The 22,829-nt window shown below is 37.8% G+C and overlaps 1 protein-coding gene across 1 annotated transcript in view; it reads left to right on the forward strand.

Annotated features, from left to right (window-relative positions):
• LOC116514145 (guanylate cyclase 2G-like) overlaps positions 1 to 22,829 on the forward strand; it is a 61,976-nt gene that overhangs the window by 35,707 nt on the left and 3,440 nt on the right. The window contains exons 10-18 of the mRNA XM_032225610.1: positions 821 to 904; positions 1,743 to 1,847; positions 7,569 to 7,640; positions 8,435 to 8,600; positions 9,065 to 9,220; positions 10,683 to 10,860; positions 11,670 to 11,810; positions 16,048 to 16,240; positions 16,399 to 16,573. Of these exons, the coding sequence (XP_032081501.1) occupies positions 821 to 904; positions 1,743 to 1,847; positions 7,569 to 7,640; positions 8,435 to 8,600; positions 9,065 to 9,220; positions 10,683 to 10,860; positions 11,670 to 11,810; positions 16,048 to 16,240; positions 16,399 to 16,573 (1,270 nt within the window). The remainder of the gene's footprint in view (positions 1 to 820; positions 905 to 1,742; positions 1,848 to 7,568; positions 7,641 to 8,434; positions 8,601 to 9,064; positions 9,221 to 10,682; positions 10,861 to 11,669; positions 11,811 to 16,047; positions 16,241 to 16,398; positions 16,574 to 22,829) is intronic.

The following is a 22,829-nucleotide window of genomic DNA, read 5'->3' on the forward strand; positions in this document are numbered from 1 at the left end:
CATCCCACATACCTTTATCAAGGTTGACTTTGAATTCCTCTACAGGAATTGGCACTATTTTATCTAGCTGGATGGGCAGAAGAATACAGGAAAAGGTGCCCCCATCAGCAAGTCTGGAATTATGTAGGACCTTCAGGGTAACCACCAATACCTTAAATCACATACAGAAGGCAATTGGCAACAGTTGCAGTGTGGCCTAAGCATATTAAGATAACCAATACTGCACTCAGCACCATTTGTGGTTTCTGGATGTTCTTCAAGCAAGATCCACATAGAGTGCATTGCAGTAAATCCAACCAAGAGGTGACCAGGGTAAGACATTGAGCAGGGCCTCCTGACCAGGAAAGCTTGTTGTATCTAGAAATCTAGATAATAGTAATTGTGCAAAAACTGCCAAATAAAATCCCTTTCATACTTAAAGATATAATGTCCCTAAAATTCATGGACCATCAATCCCAAATCATTTTGTCTTGTAGGGATTAAGTCAACCTTTCTTCCACATCCAAATCATAAAAGCCTTGTGTGAGTACTTCAGTAACGTCACCTGTTCAGCCTGGGAGAGATATGTCTAGCAGAGTATTATCAGCATATTGTTTGGGCCAACATAGGATTCTCCTAGTAGCTTCATATAGATGTTGAAAAGAAACAGATAGAGGAGATATTTATTATTCACTCCACTAAGTAGGAACTTCTACTTGCCCATCTGGAAGTGATGTTTCAGTTCCAAGGCTATTCCAAGATGGTTTCTATGTTAAATCAAACAAAATATAAGCTTTTCTTCTTCTAACCTTTTGTTTGACCATTTTGGGTTTTATTTCAGGGTATTCTTGTTGCTGTCAAGTTCATTGATAACCAAACAGATGCCTTGGTTTGGAAACCATCAGTTTTTCAAGAAATTCAAATGGTATGTCTATTTCATCAGCTTTTTAAAATCCTTTGTTGAAAATCTGTGTCTTCTTTAAATCTTCAGTTTCTACAGTTGAATTTCAAACTTGAACCTAGGTTTATAACCTGGGTTAGTAATATCTAACTTGCTACTACAATTAAGTATTAGTACCTAGGTTACTACTCTATTATTTAATTTGTACTCCTAAAACCTGAATAGTTTTAATGAAGTCACACAAAATTAAATATTTACCTTGATTTATTAGAGGTGGTAGGCACTTTTGTGATAGAAGATTATTTGAAAGAAAGAATGGCAACATTACATGACTTCATTAGTAGCTTGTGTACATTACTATCTTCTCCTCTTATTCAAATGATCAATTCTAGTTTCCTTCAGCTCAACACCCTCTTGGGAATAGAGCATTCTGCTAGCAAGATTTCCTCTAGTAACTTCTTCTATTGCTGAGCCTAGTTATCCACAGTTACAATGATTTCTTTAATTTTAAAATCTTCATATCCAACTTATTTTCTTCTCTGGTAGAAAAAACAATTAAAATACACATTTTCTCCATTACAATGGATAAAAATTATTTTACAATGTCAGTGACAATTTTGGTAAAACATTGATAAGACCACTGAGAAATTGATTTATCAAGAGATGAATTACTTGATAAGCATTCTTGGTAACCAATGCTGTGAATCTGATCCTTCAAAAAATACAATCCCATTCAGAACCAGAGCCAAATGTCTTATCAAGATTGATTGACTTCCTATAGAGTTTGATATCGATATAGGCTGGGTTCTGTGCAGAAGAAATTAAGAATTGATAAGCATTAATCAAATTTTATTTATTTCAGATGAGAGAATTGAGACATGAAAATCTGGTGATCTTTTTTGGAATATGTCCAGAAGTTCCAAATATCTGCATTGTAATGCATTATTGTAAGAAGGGAAGTCTAAAAGTAAGCATTATGCAAAAGAATGGCTAAGGATTTGTTATACAGTACTGTTAAAAATAGTTCTATTTTATATATTCTATATTATGAAATAGTTACCCTTTGACTAACATCAAGTCTATAATTCTCTATATATACCATTGTGGCCTTTTTGTATGACATATGTAATTGATATCAGTTGTGTCATACGAACAGAAATGAGATTAACATAAAATTAAACCTCTTGTCTGGCTGCCAGAATAAGGAGAAAATTGTATGCTACTCCAAAAATAGGATTGCCCTAAATAGTCAGTCTTTAAACAGTCAGTCATTTTCCCGGTTTTACTCTTTGGTTATCTGTAAGCTATCTAATAAAAGAAAGATGTAGAAAAGCCATTTTTCTGAAAAGTCATTTCCTAGTAGCTGATGATCATACTTTTTCCTGGAAAAGCAACTGATATATATTCAGCTTTATTGCCCAAACATAATCAGTGTGTAACCATGTCACTTCTAGATGAATTAATAATAGTGTGTGCTTTACCAATAATAATAATAATAATAATAATACTAATAATAATAATAATAATAATAAAACTCCGCCGTTGCCGGTCCCAAGCCCGGATGAGAAAGGAGGAGGGTTGGGGTCAGGTTGGCATCTGGTCCCGTAAAAAAACCCCGGCCAACCCATACAATATGGTGAAAAAAACAAATAAGAATTCCATACCGCATCGGTCGTCGCGCGGGTTAACAAGGGCCGCGGCGGATGTTGGGGTCCCTGGACATCCGTCGACAAGTGGGCTACAAGTGGACCAGCCAACAAAACGACAAAAATATAGTGCAGATGAAAACCGTGCCATAATGGCCTGTTACTACAACTCAGAGCCAGAAAAAAGAGGCTATTTAAAGCGAATGTATGAATTATGGAAACAACAATATCCAGATTCAAATGTTAGTGAACAACGACTAGCAGATCAAAGGCGATTTATTATACGGAATAAAGTGTTTAGTGAAGTTGAACATGAGGAAATTCAGGCAAATTGCAAAACCCAAAAAACAATATCACAAGTGGAAATAACTGATACTCAAGACACAACTAAAGACATTATAGTAGAACTCCCAGAAGAAGCTCTCGGGGAGGAAATAACATCACCACCACTAGAACCAGTTATCACTGAACCAACTGATGAACTAACTCAAAAACAAAAAGAATTGAAGGATAAGATCATGGAGCATTTTCTGCTTAATGAGGAAAGGCAACGTTTACCATCACTAAAAACTGTGCCTAAGAAAATTTTGGCCCCTATCATGAAAATGGTTAATGCAGTGTTTTCAACAATTGAACCGGGATCCATCTTGGAAACAAACCAGTTAATGTACAGCGCAGCTGTAATAGTCACTAATGAACTAGGCATTAAAATTAAAGTACCTAGTCACACAACAGAAAAAGCATCAAAGCCAAAGTGGAAAATCCGTTTAGAACAAAAAATCAAAAAATTAAGGGCAGATGCTAGTAACTTAAAGAACATGCATGAGCAACGGCTTAAAAACAACAAAATCATAGATCGGCTAATCAGACGATATAGATTGGATACAAGAAACATCAATGAAGCTGTAGAGATTGTAAAACAGCAGATAACAGCAACAGTTAGAAAAATTGAAAGATATGAGGCACGAATCATCCAATATAAACAAAATCAGCAATTTCGATCAGACCAACGGCGTTTTTATCAAAGTCTTAATGTAAATGGTGACACCAAAAGTGAAAAACCAGAAAAACAGGCCACAGTTGAATTCTGGAAAGAATTGTGGGAAAATGCAAAGGACTACAACAAGGAAGCAAAGTGGATACATGACTTTGAGAAAAGCATTGGCAACAAGCAAATGCAAGTATTAGAAATAACAACTGAGATGGTCAAAAATCGAGTTAAAAAGGTAAAGAATTGGACATCACCTGGAAAGGACCAATTACATGGTTTCTGGCTCAAATATCTGACCAGTTTACATGCAATATTGGCCAGGCAACTGAATGAAATTTTACAAAAGGGCCAAATTGATGAATGGTTGACAACTGGAAAAACATACTTGATTCAGAAAGATGCAACTAAAGGAACAACACCTGAAAACTACAGACCAATAACATGCTTGCCAACAACCTTCAAATTACTCACAGGCATTATTGCAGATAACATGATGGATTATTTGGAAACAAACAACATCTTGCCAGTAGAGCAAAAAGGCAACAAAAGAAGGAGCAGGGGCACCAAAGATCAGCTTCTAATTGATAAAATGATATTAGAAAATTGTAAGAACAGAAAAACGAACTTGAATATGGTCTGGATTGATTACAAAAAGGCATTTGACTCACTGCCACATAGTTGGATCATAAAATGCTTAGAAACAACTGGCATTAGCAAAAATATTACATCCTTTACTGAAAAGGCAATGAAACAATGGAGAACTGAGTTGGCAGTAGGGAATGAGATCTACGGAATAGTTAATATCAAGCGAGGAATTTTCCAGGGTGATTCACTTTCACCTCTTCTCTTCATCATCGCAATGATCCCACTATCAATAATCTTAAAAAAAATGAAATTAGGCTACCAAACAGCCAAAGAAGCTGAAAAAATTTCACATTTACTATATATGGATGATTTGAAACTCTATGGAAAGTCAGAAATAGAAATCCAATCATTGACAAACACAGTCCGAGTATTCAGCACCGATATTTCAATGCAGTTTGGCATGGAAAAATGCGCCACTGTATCCATAAAAAGGGGCAAAATCACTGCATGTGAGGGAATTGAAATGCCCAATGGCCAATTAATTAAATGCAAAGAAAATGAAGCCTACAAATACTTAGGCATTCTGCAGTTGGATAACATCAAGCATGGAGAAGTAAAAACTATTGTCAGGCGAGAGTACACCAACAGAGTTAGGAAAATTTTGAAATCTAAATTGAATGGTGGAAATACAATCAAGGCCATAAATACCTGGGCAATACCAGTTATAAGATACACAGCTGGTATAGTTAACTGGACACAAGCTGATTTGGACCTTTTGGACCGAAAAACCAGGAAACTAATGACAATGCACTACAGTTTACATCCACGTGGTGATACTGATAGACTGTACCTGCCCCGAAAATCAGGTGACAGAGGATTATTACAAGTGAAGCAAACAGTTGAAGAAGAAAAACATGCACTGGCTGATTATTTAAAAGAAAGTCAAGAACATCTATTAATCGAAGTAAAGAACAAAAATCTACTGAAGGCCCAACAGACGAAACAAGAATACAGAAAAAATGTGATAAAATCAAGAATGGAGAGTTGGCAGAACAAAGCACTGCATGGCCAATTTCTGGAAAAAATAAAAGATAAAGTGGACAGTGAACAAACTTGGTTATGGTTAACAACAGGTACATTAAAGAAAGAAACAGAGTCACTAATCCTGGCTGCGCAAGAACAAGCTATCCGCACAAATGCCATTAAGGCCAAAATCGAAAAATCCTCTGATGATGCCAAATGCAGACTTTGCAAAGAAGCTGATGAAACTGTTGATCACATACTCAGCTGCTGTAAAAAAATCGCGCAGACTGACTATAAGTTGCGGCACAGTTCGGTGGCACAGGTGATCCATTGGAATTTGTGCAAAAATTATAATGTTAAAGCAGCAGCAGACTGGTGGGAACATCAGCCTGGAGGAGTCACGGAGAATCAGATGGTCGGGATCTTGTGGGATTTCCGTGTACAAACCGACAAAATGCTGGCGCATAGTACACCAGACATCACACTGGTTGAGAAAAATAAGGTCACAATCATAGACATCGCAATACCAGGTGATAGCAGGGTCGCCGAGAAGGAACATGAAAAAATCGCAAGATACCAGGACTTAAAAATCGAAATTCAACGACTATGGCACAAACCAGCAGTGGTAATTCCAGTGGTAATTGGCACACTGGGTGCTATTCCAAAAGCACTGGAATTACATTTAAAAGAGTTAAAAATTGACAAAATCACCATCAGTCAAATGCAAAAAGCCGCACTGCTTGGATCTGCACGCATATTAAGAAAATACGTTACGACGTCCTAGGCCCCTGGGTGGGGCCCGACTAGTAACCAATGCCAAATCCAGTGAAACAACTGGCCGCTGTGATACAATTGTATAATAATAATAATAATCATGATCTTTTATTCATTAAACATGAAACTCAGTCAACTGAACATTCAAAATTATTATTGTTGTTGTTATTGTTATTATTATTATTATCATATAAGTATTAGTTGGGACAGAAGATTAAGCAAGTTTCAAAATCTTATTCTATGCAGTATTATAGAATAAGAATTTGAATCTTGTTTAATCTTCTTTCCCAACTCATACTTAGATAACAATACTATACAGGTAAAGCACGCAGTCTTAATAGCTCATCCAGAAGGGACATGGTTACACACTGACCTTGTTTGTGAAATAAAGCTGAATATGTAGTCACATAAATTCTTCTCAGGCATGAACTCGTTTTGGAAGAAGAAATTAAGCCTCAAACTAATTGGCAGACTTACAATACTACAACAGATCCAAATGCACTGGACTGATTTTTTTTATTTTAATGATAGATCTGGAAAGGATTAGAAACACTAATAGTACTTGTGTTCTGTTACTGGGAAATTATCAGTTATAATTCTTTCAAAAAAGCAGTTCAAAAAAGTCTTACAGTTGGTCTGCCCATTTGGATCTGGTTTAGAACAACAAGAAATGAAACAGTAAATCAGAAATGCAATTGAAGCAAAGAAGTGTGATGTCATTTAATCAACTGAAATAAAAAATGAAATCAAATAAAAAATGAAACAAAGCAATCACTGGTATTTGTTGTGATAAAATTTCAGAACATAAATTGATACATAAATATATAATTTATATCTTTGGAAACAGGGATAATGTGAAAGCACAAATTCAGCTTCTGATTTAAACTGTGTCTCACTTGTGACCTTTTACCAGCATTGATTTTCCAAACTACAATAATTGCATCTCAGCCAGGAGAAAGTATTTCAAAAAGATCTTCAACAATACAGTTTTTCAAGCCACATTTTACAATACTGGCATTGATGGACAAGAATAGAAATCAAAAACTAAACCCCTAGACTCTGTATATTAGGAATAAACAAAAAATGCTTGACTCCTGCAAGATGCTTGCAAGATTTTTTGTTAGGTATGACATCAGAAAGCTTTCTCTGTGGCCTGCTAGAGGGTCTTATCCTTAGAATTTCTGCAAGGAAAATATGATAATAAGCTCAACGAGACTAGAACTGCCATTGCTGAGTAGGACAAATTGAGGTATTTTCTGTATAGATAACTAGGAGTAGGCTCACATTCTTCTCCTGTTCTCAGTCCAGTGCTCTGAGCCCTCAAAGGAGATTATAAGATTATTTTCTGTTGCCATCATGACACATCACAAATTGATGGACATGCCCTAAGCTGAGCAACAGCAAAGTGGTGTGTGCAACAAAAAGCTATAACTTTAGACTGTACTCTTAGTTTTCAAATGTATTGTAAATGTTTTGAAATTCTCATAAGTAAACTACATTATAATAAACTGACATAAATAAATCATGTAGAGCATGCTTAAAAACATTGAGCTAATATAGAAACACATGGAATAGATTAAGGATAAATTGTATGAATAAATCAGAAATCCATCTTCCCCGCCCCCCACCCAAAAAATCCATAATATTTCTGTGCTGATTCTTTTTCTAGGATGTTTTGTTACATTCTACTATTGAACTGGATTGGATTTTCAAAATCTCTTTTGCCTATGACATAGTCAATGTAAGTATGGCGTAGAAGAATCATGTTGTACTACAAAAATTAGCAGTTTGAAAACTGCTGATTAGTAAAGCAACTGAATAAAATTAGAGGACACATTATCTCTGTTCTTGTCATGGTTGTGTGGCAGCTCTTTAAGTAGTATTATTCTCTCTCTTTGTGAGGATGTATGTGTGCACACATGTGTAGATGTAGAAATGGCTGTGCGTCTTAATTGTATATTTACTTTAGATCCTAATTCTAAGAACAAAGAAAATAAAGGGAAAAGGTTATTCCACTTGGGCTAACTATTATTGGGTTGAGTTATATTTTTAATAAATAAGATTGTAATTCTTGGTCTGAATTTGGATATTTAATATATAAACCTGGGATCTGCTAGAGACCATATTTCTAGACAAGTATCTGTATAATTATTCCTAATTTTGATGTCAAAGAAAGGTTCTGGCAGTACTGGAAAAACAATGCTCTAGAATGAAAAGCTATAATAGACTATTTATTTATTTATTTATTTATTTATTTATTTATTTATTTATTTATTTATTTATTTATTAAATTGTGTATGCCACCCACTCTCAAAAGAGACTATATTATGATTAAAGTCAATCAAAAATTGAAAACTTGCTGTTGCTGTTCATGGTAAATATTATATATTGCTAATTTCTTTTGTTTAATATGATCTACCTATTGCTGTAAGAATCATGCAGCTATCTGTAGATTATTCCCCCTATCATACTAATATCTTTGTATTTCTGCATTTCTCTCTCACACAAACTTACACTCTGTGTGTTTCTTTTCAGGGTATGTTCTTCATCCACAACAGCCCTCTGAAATCTCATGGAAACTTAAAACCTACAAACTGTCTGGTAGACAGTCGCATGCAAATCAAGCTGTGTGACTTCGGCTTGTGGGAACTTAAATACAGAAGAAAATCTAGAATAATAGAGGAAGAGACGAACTATGCTGGTAAGAGCCCTATATAATTAGGAGTCCAAAGAACATCAACCATCTAAGCATTTAGTTTGTAACATCTCAGTATTTAAATATTTTGGGAGGAAAAAATATTGAGATTATCATGTGCAGTAACCAGATACGGAACCTGCCATGTCTGATCACCTTGTTGCATACTCACCATTCTGATGTCTATGGTAGACAGGCAGGCAGGCAGGCAGGCAGGCAGGCAGGCAGGCAGGCAGGCAGGCAGGCAGGCAGGCAGGCTAGATAGGATTGAATTATTGTATTAATAAGCAATAATCATATATAAACACTTATTCCTAAAGGCCACCAAAAATATCTCATAATTTGTCAGACTTGGGGTAAAACATGAAACATTAAAATATTGCTTTAGATATCATTAGTATTTGAAACAAGAACTCTAAAAGTCCACATCCTATTAATCTGTCCCATTGTATTTGTTTGTTTGTTTGCAGATTTATTCTGGACAGCTCCCGAATTGCTTAGAATGGAGGAGTATCCATTTCAAGGCACCCAGAAGGGTGATATTTACAGTTTTGCTATTATTATGAGAGAATTGATATACAATCATGAAGATGGTCCATTTCAAGATCAAAATAAGAGTGCAGAAGGTTCTCCTTTTTCTTCTTATTGTGATAAATTGTGACATTTATTCTGCAACATTGATATGTAGAAAAATTTGTTTAGACAAATACACATATAAACATTTATAATCTGTTTATATGTATGTATAGATAGAGTATGTAATCCAAAAGTCCTTAGGAAGTATTATGTACTCATGTATGTCTGCTAGCTAATCTACAGAATATGTTTAACATTTAAAAAATAATAGTATGCATCCCTATACTAAGACTTGTATCCGATTTTGAGATATTTCTACCTGAACCTGTCAGTTCAGATAACATGATTCTATTTTTCCATAAGGACAACCATTTTTAAAGCCAAGTATTCATAAACCAAGTATTCCAAATGAGCTAGTTTCTGTCTTTTATCTCTTTCCCTACATATTTTTCTTCTGATAAGAAGAAAAATATATACCATGCCTTTTGCTCCCCTACATGTTAGATTATGTCTTAGAATTTGTTTATAAAGTCACTGCTTGGCAATTCTTTATTTAGAATAATCTGAATCTCTTCAATAGATCTTTGCCTGCTATGGGTGCAGCTAACCTTCCATTACATTGTTAAACAAGTCTGTCCCACATTGATATGGTTCTTATGATCTACATATGTTTCTTTTCTAAGCTGTGGGAGGTGTTGATCACAAATACAACATACAATGTTTTTCCCCAGGGATACTATGACATCATCCAATTAAATTTTTCCATTATATTTTTGTATGTAAAAAGAGGGAGATTGTTGTTTGAAAGTCAAACAATCCCCTCCCTCCTTTGTAAACAGTCTGAAAAAGTGCTTTCTCAAATCTGCCCATTGTGGTACTAAATTTCAGCAACAAAATTGGGAGCTATGTTAAAAGGAACTTGATTTTTTAAAAAAATAAAATAAAAGCCATTTGAAATGAGATGTACATATTATTACTGAAAATTATTCAACATTCAGGCCTGTTCTTTTCTTTTTTGTTTACACACCCTACTTAAGTATTCCACTCCCATTTCCTGGTTATTTTTTGAAAGAGTAAAAACTCAAATTGCATTAATGAAAATTAGTTGCTTTGTTGTTGAATCTGCATGATTCTAGTGAATAGATGCATGACCAGATTCATCTGGTCTACAAAACTTGATCCACGAATTGCAGTAAGCCAAAGCCAACCAAATAGCATTTATGGCTTAGCATGGATTTAGAAATGGTCAGATCTGAGATTTTAGATGCCATCCTTAAATTTGCCACTTCCTAAACCTGTGCTAAGTTATAAATGTAATTTGGTTGACTTTGCCTTAATGCAATGTGTTAATCATTTATTTGTCACATTAACATGGCAACCCATCTCACAAACAAGTGCCTTTGGACAATGTACAACAAGTTATTACAGTTTAAGTCATGATTTATGGTTTGATATTTGATGAAAAGCAAAATGTGTAATATTTTGAGATCTTGCTGTGTTCATTAATTCCAGAAATAATAAAAAGAATCAAGGACTCTAAGTCTTCTGTTCCATTGCGACCTTCTATTTCAATAGATAAATGCAATTGCAAGGTAACTGAACTTTTGAAGGCATGTTGGAATGAAAATCCAGAAAAGAGGCCAATATTCTCTGAGATAAAGACAGCACTAAGAGACGCCAGCCCTGATAGGTAAATATTTTCTTGAAGCAAAAGTATCTCTGTTCACCATTATTCTTTATTTGATATTGAGGATGAAGATATTTCAAATATTAAAGTGTTGGTTTCTTAATGAAGATACTAAATACATAATAAAATAAAGATATATAGTTCAGCATTCTTACATGCTTGCCTCCCCCAAACCAAGAAATGGAGTTATTTGCAAAGAGGACTACAAAAGTTTATTATTCTTGTTTTATTAAAATGATTACTCAGAAGTTTTGTAACCAGTAGTTTTCTAGTATTGAAAGAGTCTATCCAAATATGACTATATATGTAAATATCCAGTATTAATAATTATTAATCAGTATATAATAATAATTAATAATGGATATTAAATCAAGGATATATAGCCATCTTTGGACACACTCTTTTGATAATGGCAATCCACTCCAGTATCCTTGCTAATAACATTCCATGGACAGTACCAAAAGGTGAAATAATATTATGCTGGAAGATGAGCCTCTTAGATCAGTCAGAAGATATACATAATGAACATGAATTTGAGCACTTTTATACGCTATTATCTGATTTTTAGGTTGATAACTTATTGGGAAAAAAGGTATTATCAATACATTTAGTTAAAACTACTGGAGAGTTTCAGTAGTTTTAATTAATTATTGTTGTGGTTATCAGGGCATTTTCAATCTTTTATAATCATACAGAATAAATATTTTAATGAATAGAAGTTCAGAAGCAATAGCACATTCTCCTACATTATACTTTTGTAGACTGGTAAAGTAAGTTTCATTTAATATTTGCTTTTTGAACACTTCTAAAAGCCATTTTAGTATCTTGGACAACATGGTTAATAAACTGGAAAAATATGCAAATCATCTGGAAGAAGTAGTTGAAGCAAGAACGACCTTATTATTGGCAGAAAAAAAGAAAACAGAAACGCTTTTATCAACCATGTTACCTAGGTAAGGGAAATCTTTTTTCACTTTTTTCCTCCTTTATTTCTGAGTAGATTGTCTACAGGTTTTCATCCTGCATAATAGGTCTAGCCCCAAGCTAAATTGACTCTCAATGTATTGTAGAATAATTTTTGTTACAATTCCAGTTCTTTTCTGATTAATAATTAAAAAGTGTAGATCACAGAGCAATCTTTACCTCAGAGGTCTGAGGGGCAGGAGGATGAATGTAAGAACAAATGCATTGGTAGACACGATCTTTACCCTTTACCCTAGAGAATCCTATTCTTAGTACGTTCATTTGCTATAAACTTTTATTTGGCTTTTTCATTTAAACTAAAGCATTCTAATTTGCAGGTACAGTACTATAATTTTCCACAAATAAAATTGCAAAGTAAGAACAAACTATGATTTGGAAGAGTAGAGCTGGGTCTAAATTAGTGGCTATATTTATGGACCATTGAAAGTGAGATAATTAGTTCAGTCACTCGATACCTGAAATCACATCAATTCCATAGAACATGAAAAAATTTGGATACATTTTTATAATGAAAGTCTGCTTTGTGCAAAATACATTGCAACAGAATCAGACAATGCTTACTTCTTACATATTAGAAATGAAACTTCTTTTTCACATCACTCCTAGGAAAAGGGAGACAGAAATATGAAAAATGTTTCAGTACATACAGTAGATTGTTTTCGTTTGCTGATTTGGCATTATGTCAGAATACAGCTTTGATTATTAAGAATTAAATGCATCTAGAATGAAGTCTCAAAATATCTTGGAATAAGGCAATGATAGTGGCAACTTACTTACAAAAGGGAAATGGTAATTCTAATTTTTCATCCTTTTTATAAAGAATCTAGATATACATGGCTCAAAATTAATCTCATTAAATCTGAATCTATGAAAGGTCCTTCATCCATGCTTCTGTTTAGCAGTTTAATCTTCCATATAGTAAACATCAGATTATTTAAAAACTTGGTAATAAACTTAGCAATAGCAATAGCAGTTAGACTTATATACTGCTTCATAGGGCTTTCAGCCCTCTCTAAGCGGTTTACAGAGTCAGCATATTGCCCCCAACAACAATCCGGGTCCTCATTTTACCCACCTCGGAAGGATGGAAGGCTGAGTCAACCCTGAGCCAGTGAGATTTGAACAGCCAAACTGCAGAACTGCAGTCAGCTGAAGTAGCCTGCAGTGCTGCATTTAACCACTGCGCCACCTCGGCTCTTTCAGCTGAGATCTCCGCTGAGTTTTGACGAGTACCTTTTTCTAGAAAAGGATGAGCAATTCAAAGCACACAATTTCCTTTCATGGTCTAGATTAGTCCTGGTCTAATTTCAATGCCTCCTACAATTATTTTGATTTACTGCTCTCAAAAATTTATTGAATGAGAAGAGAGAAAAAGAAAAGAAATGCACGAAGTGCAAGAGGATAGACCCACCCACATTTAGTTTGGCTTCATCCAACTTTTTGCTTGGTTTTTTTTTTTAATTAAAATTTTTTTTAATTTTAATTTGAAACAAGTACAACATCTTGCTTTACATCTATAGAAAGTGTATCAGTCGATCACAAATAAACTTTGGTACATCTCCTCCACAGTCAACAAATATAACTCATATTAACTCAAGCATTTTAACTCAGATATTCATACATATCACCATCGTCATATATCCATTTTCATTTGACTGTAATTATTATTTAAAAATATTAATAAAGGTAATAATCTTGAACAATACATGCCCACACCAGTGGGAAAAGAAAAAATAAAAAAGAAAAAGCAAAAAAAAAAAAAGCAAAAATAAAACAAAAAAGACAAAAAGGACAAAAGACAAGGCAGGAAAGAAAAAAAAAGAAAAAAGAAAAAAAAGGAACACAGGTATCTATTATAAAAAAGAAAAAGTATATCAGCTGGTTACAACATGCTTTGGTGCATCTCTTCCATTATCTCATATTAATTCAAATATCTTAACTCAAATGTTTACCATATTAACATCATTATACCTCCACTTTTAGTTAACTATAGTTATTTAAACATCCTTCATCCTTAATTATGCCAAAGAAATAATCCATAACACATGCTGACATTTCATTTACTTGTTTGTAAAATCCTCTATTAACATCAAATCCTCATATCCTATTTTAGCTGAACATCCATAATATTTAGTTATATCATATATCATAACATTTCCCCATATTAATTAACATTTAACTGTATATATTTTATTTAGTTTTTTAATAGTGATAATTATTGTAATTAATGCCTTTTATGTATAATCCAAAAATGTTTCCAACCTTCCTCTCTCATATACAATTGTTATTTATCATATCAACTCCACATTATATACATTACTATCAATATCAATTATTATTTAGCTATATCTATTACAAATAAGAGTAGTTAGATTTAGCTAATTTTCAATTATATTCTTCAGTCTATCAGCCTATGTCTCTCCAATAGCAAAACTTCCTTAGTCCTCTTACCATTCCTAAAACAAATTCCCCAAACGTTTTTATAAGCAAGTCCAAACAGAAATATCTTCGCACCTTTTTGCTTAGGATGCCTCTGTCATAATAACTTTGTCCTTGGCTTATTCCAATCAATTTGTCTTTGACTTTCAAGGGTGGTGTCGAAAGTTCTGCAAATAATGTTTCATAAAGTATAGATTCTTTAATGTTTCTCATTCCTCCTGGAATCTGTCTTTTGAGATAAATTTTCAAACGTTACATCTCTTTCTCTTTCTGCCTCCGAAGTAAAACAGACGCCCGGCGTGTCAGCAAATTGAGAAACTTCCTTTCTGACATTCTTCATTTGGATTTCAGGAGCACTCAAACATTCAACGCTCTGGGTCTTTCTTTCATAGTTTGATGTTAAAAACAAGAGATAGTCTATTTTTTTTCAGATTTTTTTTCAGATTTTTCATAAATATCAAACAACTTCTGAAAAGCGGAGAAAATCTTTTGAAATGAATCACTTGAAGCAAGTACAAATGCCATGATGTGACGCAGATGAAATTGCAAGTAGGGACACGCTGGGAGCTATGCAGTCTTATCTGATCTTAGACCAACACAGCCAAGCAGTAAAAGTGTCAGGTTATAAGAAGCCAAATTATAGTAAATTGATTTACAGCCCACTTAAGGAGAGCCGTGAGGGAGTGTTGAAGTAAAATAAACTTTCCTTTATCCACGTAAACAGCATTCAAAACATTTAAGAAGTAGAGTAACCACCAGCCATAAATCCATTAAAAAGACCAATTCGCCGCTAGATTCTTCTGTTCTTTGGTTTCAATTAGCTTAAATTTTAGTGTGGACCGTCTCTCTCTTTGAGTAATAAAATCAGCTTACCAGTTGGAAACACCTCTACCATTCTTAGGGGCTGCCTGCAGTTTCGGTTAGCATAGAGCTAATCCAGGAAGGTATGGCAAAAGGGGTTGAAATCCGAGCCCCTCCCCCCCCCCGAGACCTGCGTACGTCTCTGAGGTCACTGGATCTCCCCAAACCTTCACTGTCTCTCCGGGACAGCTAGGGTCGTAAACAACCTGTCCATTTCTTCCGGAATAGGGGAATTTCAGGAATGGCCTGAAACTCCGTCTTCTCACTGCTAAGCCCCGCCTTCTTCCCCCAAGCTTGGTTTTGTCTAACAGTGACTTTAATTCCACTTTCACTACTTTTGGCATGTGGCTCCCAATAGATTGTCTAATGTTTACCTAGTTCTGAAAAGTATTTCCCAGCCTGGGAAGAGCTTTGGCAATTAAACAAACTAAGACCATATGTACTGTTACCCTGTTACAGTAATGTACCAACCTACCTCCCCCCAACCTCCTCCATTCTCTTAGGCTGGTTGCATTATAAAGGCACTAGAATGATTTTTTAAAAAAATATTGCCACCACAATGGAGCATACAGAGAGGCTTCCTTTGAAAATCAATTGGTAGCTACGGTAGTATTCCTGTGCTGGAACCTGATCCTTTCTTTCCAATAAAGCTCATTTAGGTTAATTTATCAGATTTGCAGGCGTAAATTCTGATTTTTGAAGTACACACATTTTTTAAACAAATAACATTATTGCTGTATTGCAAAGCTATGGATCAATTACATACTGTGGTAAATAAATCCAATCTTGAAGAATAAAGAACTATTTTGTTATGGGGATGATAAATTGTATATAACTTGCATGTTTTTATGATTTTAAGAATCTTGAATAGAGGCAGAATTTATCTCTCATCCATTTATGTTCCAGTTTTATAGGAGAACAACTTGTTGCTGGAAGATCAGTGGAACCTGAAAGCTTTGAATCAGTCTCCATTTTCTTCTCAGATATCGTTGGCTTCACTAAGTTATGCTCCTTCAGCTCTCCCTTGCAAGTCGTCACTCTCCTCAATGACCTATATAGTCTATTTGATAATATCATTCAAATATATGATGTCTACAAGGTAGGGGGGGAATCCCCAATAAAGGATATTTGCATCATTCCTCTCAGGAGCCACAAAAAATATATCCATAATTTTCCATATATCATTATCTTTATCTGAAAACTTTATCCAAGTTCTGTCTGTCTACAAATGCAAATGATGAGTTTTTTTGTTTCTAGGTTGAAACTATTGGAGATGCCTACATGGTGGCTAGTGGTCTCCCCATTCCCAATGGGGAAAAACATGTTGAAGAAATTGCCACTATGTCTTTGCACTTTCTCAGTGCAATTATATCATTCAAAATCAGACACTTGCCTAATGAGAAATTGAGGGTGCGAATTGGAATTCATACAGGTGAATAGCATAAATCTCTTTGGACTTTCAGATCTTAACTGAATTGACCTTTTGTGGAAATGAATTTATCATATCACATACTGCTCATTGGCACAGAATCAGCAAACACTTGCAATTTATTATTCTTCTTGATTTATGTCAGATAAACTGAGTTGGAAGTGTCCTTTAGACTTGAGCCAATACTGTTATATCCCCCCATTGCAAAATTTCTTTCAAGATAAGGATCTTTGATGAACTAAGAAGAATTGCTTCTTTTATCGGTTATAATTCATTATTTATCTTTCAGGATGTTTGTTTTATAGGATATTAAATGATACAGTATAAAAAATCATTGCCTTGATTTTTTTCTGTCTGTGTTTTAGAGAGACATTACAACTTTTAACTTAATCCTAGATCCCATCCTAAGATATGTGCTTGTGTTTCAGGTGGTCACAATACGAAATGAGTTAGAACATTACATTTGATGCTTGAGAATTAATCTGGTTACTTGTTTCTGATTCTATTCTATTATGTCCTATTCTATTTGTTCCTATACTATTCTGTCCTGTCCTGTTCTATTCAATTCTATTCTAGAATGGAAATCATATATATCATATTAAGTAATGGTTTAACTACTTTATAATAAACTGAGGTTGACTATAATTCATGCTTTATTAACTGAAATGGTTGTATTCACAAGCCAAAAATCAAAGAAGCCATATAATGCGTATAATGCGTAAACCAATCACTGGCTGAGGGATGGTAGTTCTTCTTGCCATCCTACTTCCAGATGTCTGCTGGTATCCTCTATATCAGGGGTGTCAAACTCCCATTGTCACATTGTCATTATGTGACATATCTCAACTCATCCCCCCTTTGCTAAAACTGGAGTGGGAGTGGCCAGCACATGAGGTATCTGGCCCATGGGCCACAGGTTTATTCTATATATTCAGAGAAAGAATGGAGTTCTACATGTTCAGGTCTGTACACAAATCTTATAGGAATAATCTCCATGAAACATCCAGAACGTTGTGATAATGTCTATCTGATGCTATAGTATTAAGGATATAATTATTTATATGCAGTATTTCATCTATGTGCTATGTTACCAAAACACCTTTACTAATATTATATAGGGAATGCATCAGGACGTTCTTTGCATTATACTCGCCTGAACCATTCACATATTTTTTTCAGAAAAGTTAGCTTCTGAACAAAATAAATATTATCTTCTTCTGGTAAAACAAGATATTAGATTAAATGGATTTTTAATTGGATTCTAATTGACTTATTTTAGCCCTTCATACTAGCTGTGTAGTAGATGACTATAGTGGAAAGATGGTTAATCTGATCCATGTTCTTAAGCATAGTTTTATACAACTTTGGCTCTTATATTTAGAAAAAATAGTTATTCAATAAATACATTGGAAATAAGAGCATTCTGCAGAATAGGAAAACCACGATAGTTGGGAAAACAAAATATATGTAAAATAAGGTGACCAGATTTTCAGATTGGTAAAGAGGGACACCTTTGACCGGGGGGGGGGGGGTGTTGATTAAAATTTTATACGGAGCAACAAAAATTTTCATACAACACAAAAATAGTATTGTAATATATATTTTTTATTTCAACATAACTACAATTTACAAATATAAATTTTAACTGTTGCCAAACATCAAAATTTTGATCACATGACCATGAGGATGCTGCAACGGTTGCTAAGTGTGAAAATGGTTGCTAAGTGTGAAAAATGGTCATCAGTCACTTTTTTCAATGCCATTGTAACTTTGGTCACTATACCACCTTTCTTGCTACAGTTCTTAAGTGAATAACTGCAGCTGGTATTTTGCATTTTGGATAGAATCTTTTTTTAAATAGCTTAAGACAATTTAAAAAAAGAATCCACACAGAATAAATTGAAGTAAAACATTTCAAACTATTCTTTCTATGCACAATATATTTCAAAGTATTGTGCATAGAATTTTTAAACATGGTTTCACTTCAATTTATTTTGGATAGCCTTTTTTTAAATAGTCTAAGACAATTTAAAAAAAGAATCCACACAGAATTTTAAAAAATCCTATGCACAATAAATACAATATTATTTTAAAATACATTTTAAAAAAAGAAATGAAAAAAACCCAGCTCACTTACCAGCAGGCTTGCACTACAAGTTAACCCAGAATGATGTAGATGTTAATACAAAGAACTGAGCAAATTGAAATGGTGAAATTAGTCAGGGAAATATTTTTGAAAGAAACTTTGCCACCATTTTGGAACAGACCTCCAACCTCCATGCCCCTCCCCTCCAGAAAATCCAGGAAGTAACACTCGTGACCTCTAGCCAAGTGTTTCCTGCTGCTCTATGGTACTTGGTCATTTTTTCTTATAAAATGAGGTAAAAGGGCCATGGGGGGGGGGGTCCATTTTGTTGCTTTAACGTTTTGGGCGTCTTTCCTTCCCCCCCTCACACGGACGGTGAGCCCCAGGCTTGAAGCGAGTGGAACCAAATGGAATCGAGCTGAGTTCGGGTGTCCCCTGCTTTTAGGGTGGAGAGTGCTTGGGGTGTGTGAAGTGATATTGCTTTTGAACGGTTGTGTTTAAAGGCACTAAAGACGCCAAAGACGCGGAGGACGCTGAGGCCGGCATTGTGGAGGTTAATGCGGCTCAGCTGACTGAAAGACCTTGCCGGAGGTGCCATCTGCTCGCTGGGACTCTGAGACCAGCTGAGAGCGGCGCGATTGATGCGAGCGGCGCCTAAAAGATCATTATAGCCCAGCTGCTGGTAGGGGGTCCCCTCCTCTGATTGCTACAACCATCGTGGCTACCTGAGAGCACCGTGGCCGTCAGGAACGCTGAAGCCCTTCCGTGTGAGCTGCTGAGAACTAAGCCTAGGTTGCGCATGTGCGGGACTCGGATGGCTGCCTGGCTCCTCGTTCCACAGAAGCCAGTGCTAAATACAGAAGATCTCTAGAGCCTCCGGAGTCCATCTACAACAAACAACAAAGCCCAACAAACACCTCCTTAACCGTTTATTAGGAACAATAGATGATGGCAGCTGTAGGAACGAGGACTTGGTATCAGGAAAATCGGTGCTCTCTCCCCCTCCTTCTTGAGCAGCTGGGGCCAGCTTCAGACTCTGGCCCACCGGATTATGGACCTTATATAATTCCAGGAAAGAGACTTCCTTCCACGTGGTCCGCTGATCTCCTCTGGGACTTTAAGGGGAGTAAGACTGAACGTTTTCTAGCTATAAACATCAGGCATTTTTGCCTTGCCCTTCTCCACGTGCGACTGCTTTGTATACCATTGACTTCTGGTCTTCCAGCCGTGGACTTTTCTCTGGGACACAGAAGAGGGAGAAGAGCGGAGCAGCTCTCTCTTCATTTTTACACCATTGTTTGATGGCGCACTATCGCAGTGCTCCGTAATTTTTAATGAGTATTTTGTGAGTGAGGTGTGAATGATGTGACTGTTGGTGTATGTGCCCACTTTTAACTCCTATCATTGTTGTATTCTTTCTGTGTTTTTTAAATTGTTAGTGGGGAGTGAATGGTGCTGTGATTGTGTATGTCTGAATAGGCTGGGGCCTCACCCAGGCACCCTCTATACTGAGTGCTCTGCAGAAGTATTAGAGGGGCCTGGGTCAATCCCAGCCGCAGAATGCTTGTTTCGAAGGGCCTGCCGGAGCACGCAGGGGTTATGGGGGTGGATAGGGGGACCACGGACACGGGAGTGGGCCGGAGCATTACGGTCTTAACAGGGAGGGGCAGATATGGCGGGGACTTTAGGGCAGGCCATTACCGGGGAAGGAGGGCTCGCTACGTCACAGAGATCCCTCCTTCCGGCCCTATGAGTCCTACTCCAAGGCCAGGTGGTGTGGGTAATCAGGACCCTGGCCTCAGGCTGCTGGCGCTAAATGCCAGGTCTGTAGTTCATAAAGCTCCTCTCGTTCGGGACTTAATTTTAGACGAGAGGGCAGACCTGGCATGTATTACTGAGACCTGGCTGGGCCTGGAGGGAGGAGTCCCCCTCATAGAGATGTGCCCAGAGGGTTTTCAGGTGCTCCATCAGCCGAGATCTCAGAGAAGGGGTGGGGGTGTGGCCATTGTTATCCGAGAGTCTCTAGCACCTCGTAGGATCCCTGCTCCGGAGCTTGTCGGGTGTGAGTCCCTGCTGGTGAAGTTGGACCTCAAGGGTCAAGTGGGTCTGCTGCTAACGTACCTGCCTCCTAACTGCGTTGCAGCAGCCCTCCCCTCGCTCCTCGAGTCGATAGCCGAGCTGGCAGTTGAGTTCCCCAGACTTATGGTCCTGGGGGACTTCAATTTGCCTTCGCTCGGTGAACACTCTGATGGAGCGCAGGAGTTCATGGCTTCCATGACCACCATGGGCTTGACCCAAGTAATCCGAGGACCAACCCACTCAGCGGGTCACACGCTTGACCTGGTATTCCTCTCAGAGCAGTGGAATTGTGATCTTGGTCTGAGGGGTAGCGAGATCTTGCCCCTGTCATGGTCAGACCACTACCTATTGAGGCTTGACTTTCGGAGACCAAACCCCCACTGTAGGGAGGAGGAGCCGACCAGGTGGTTCCGCCCCAGGTGACTTATGGATCCTTTGGGGTTCCAGACGGAGCTTGGGGTTATTCCTGATACTCTCGCCCGCAGTCCGGCGGAGACTCTGGTTGCTGCCTGGAACTTGGCAGCGACGAAGTCTCTTAACCGGATTGCGCCTCTACGTCCGCTCTGAGGCAGTGGATCCCGGAAGGCTCCTTGGTTTACTGAGGAACTCCGGGAGAGGAAGTGCCAAAGGAGACGCCTAGAGCACTTATGGAGGTCCAGTAAATCCGAATCGAGCCGAGCACTGTTAACAACCTGCACCAGAGAGTACATTCGAGCAATTAGGATGGCTAAGAGAACACATATTGCCTCTCTAGTTGCGTCTGCTGAGTCGCGCCCAGCCGCCCTGTTTAGGATAACCCGTTCCCTCCTAAATAGGAGGGATACGGGCGATCCGCTGCAGGGCAGGGCTGAGGATTACGTCCAATTCCTCGCAGAGAAGGTTGCTCGGTTCCGGGCAGACCTGGACTCCAATTCTGCAGAACCAGCCAAGGCACTAAGGGATAACCTGGTAAGCCATCGCTGGATTGAGTTTCAGGCTGTTACTCCTGAGGATGTGGACAAGGCGATGAGAGCTGTAGGTGCCTCCACATGTGTGCTGGACCCGTGCCCCTCCTGGCTGGTTGTAAACAGCAGAGAGGTGACACGAGGCTGGATCCAGGCGGTTGTTACCGCCTCTCTATGGGAGGGGGTCTTTCCCCCCACTTTAAAGGCGGCGGTGGTGAGACCCCTCCTGAAGAAACCATCCTTGGATCCAGCCGTTTTAAATAACTATCGTCCGGTCTCCAACCTCCCCTTTGTGGGGAAGGTTGTTGAGAAGGTGGTGGCCTTTCAGCTCCAGCGGTCCTTGGAGGAAGCCAGTTATCTCGATCCATTCCAGTCAGGCTTCAGACCTGGCTGCAGCACAGAAACCGCTTTGGTCGTGTTGACCGATGATCTCTGGAGAACCAGGGATGGAGGCCATGCCTCCATCCTGGTGCTCCTTGACCTCTCGGCGGCTTTCGATACCATCGACCATGGTATCCTTCTGCGACGACTGCAGGAGGTGGGGGTGGGAGGTGCTGTTTTACAGTGGTTCTCCTTTTACCTCTCGGACAGGTCGCAGTCGGTGTTAGTCAGGGGGCAGAGATCGACCCCTAGGCCCCTAATGTATGGGGTGCCGCAGGGTTCGGTCCTGTCCCCCCTTCTTTTCAACATCTACATGAAACCGCTGGGTGAGATCATTCGACGGCACGGGATAAAATACCACCAGTATGCGGACGATACCCAGTTGTACCTGTCCACCCCGTGCCAACTCAACGAAGCGATGGATGTGATGAACCAGGGTCTTGAGGCTGTTAAAGACTGGATGGGGGTCAACAAGCTTGTACTCAATCCAGAAAAGACCGAGTAGCTGCTGTGTTTCCCTCCCGCGAATTGGCCAAGTGTTCCATCTCTCAGGCTGGGGGGTCAAATTCTATCCCCCTCAGACAGGGTTCGCAACTTGGGAGTCCTCCTGGATCCACAGCTGACTCTCAAACATCATTTGTCAGCTGTGACCAGGGGGGCATTTGCCCAGGTTCGCCTGGTGCACCAGTTGCGTCCCTACCTGAACCGGGAGGCCCTCACAACAGTCACTCGTGCCCTTGTGACCTCTAGGCTGGAATACTGCAATGTG

This window comes from Thamnophis elegans, chromosome 10, assembly GCF_009769535.1.
Source record: "Thamnophis elegans isolate rThaEle1 chromosome 10, rThaEle1.pri, whole genome shotgun sequence".
NCBI lineage: Eukaryota > Metazoa > Chordata > Lepidosauria > Squamata > Colubridae > Thamnophis > Thamnophis elegans.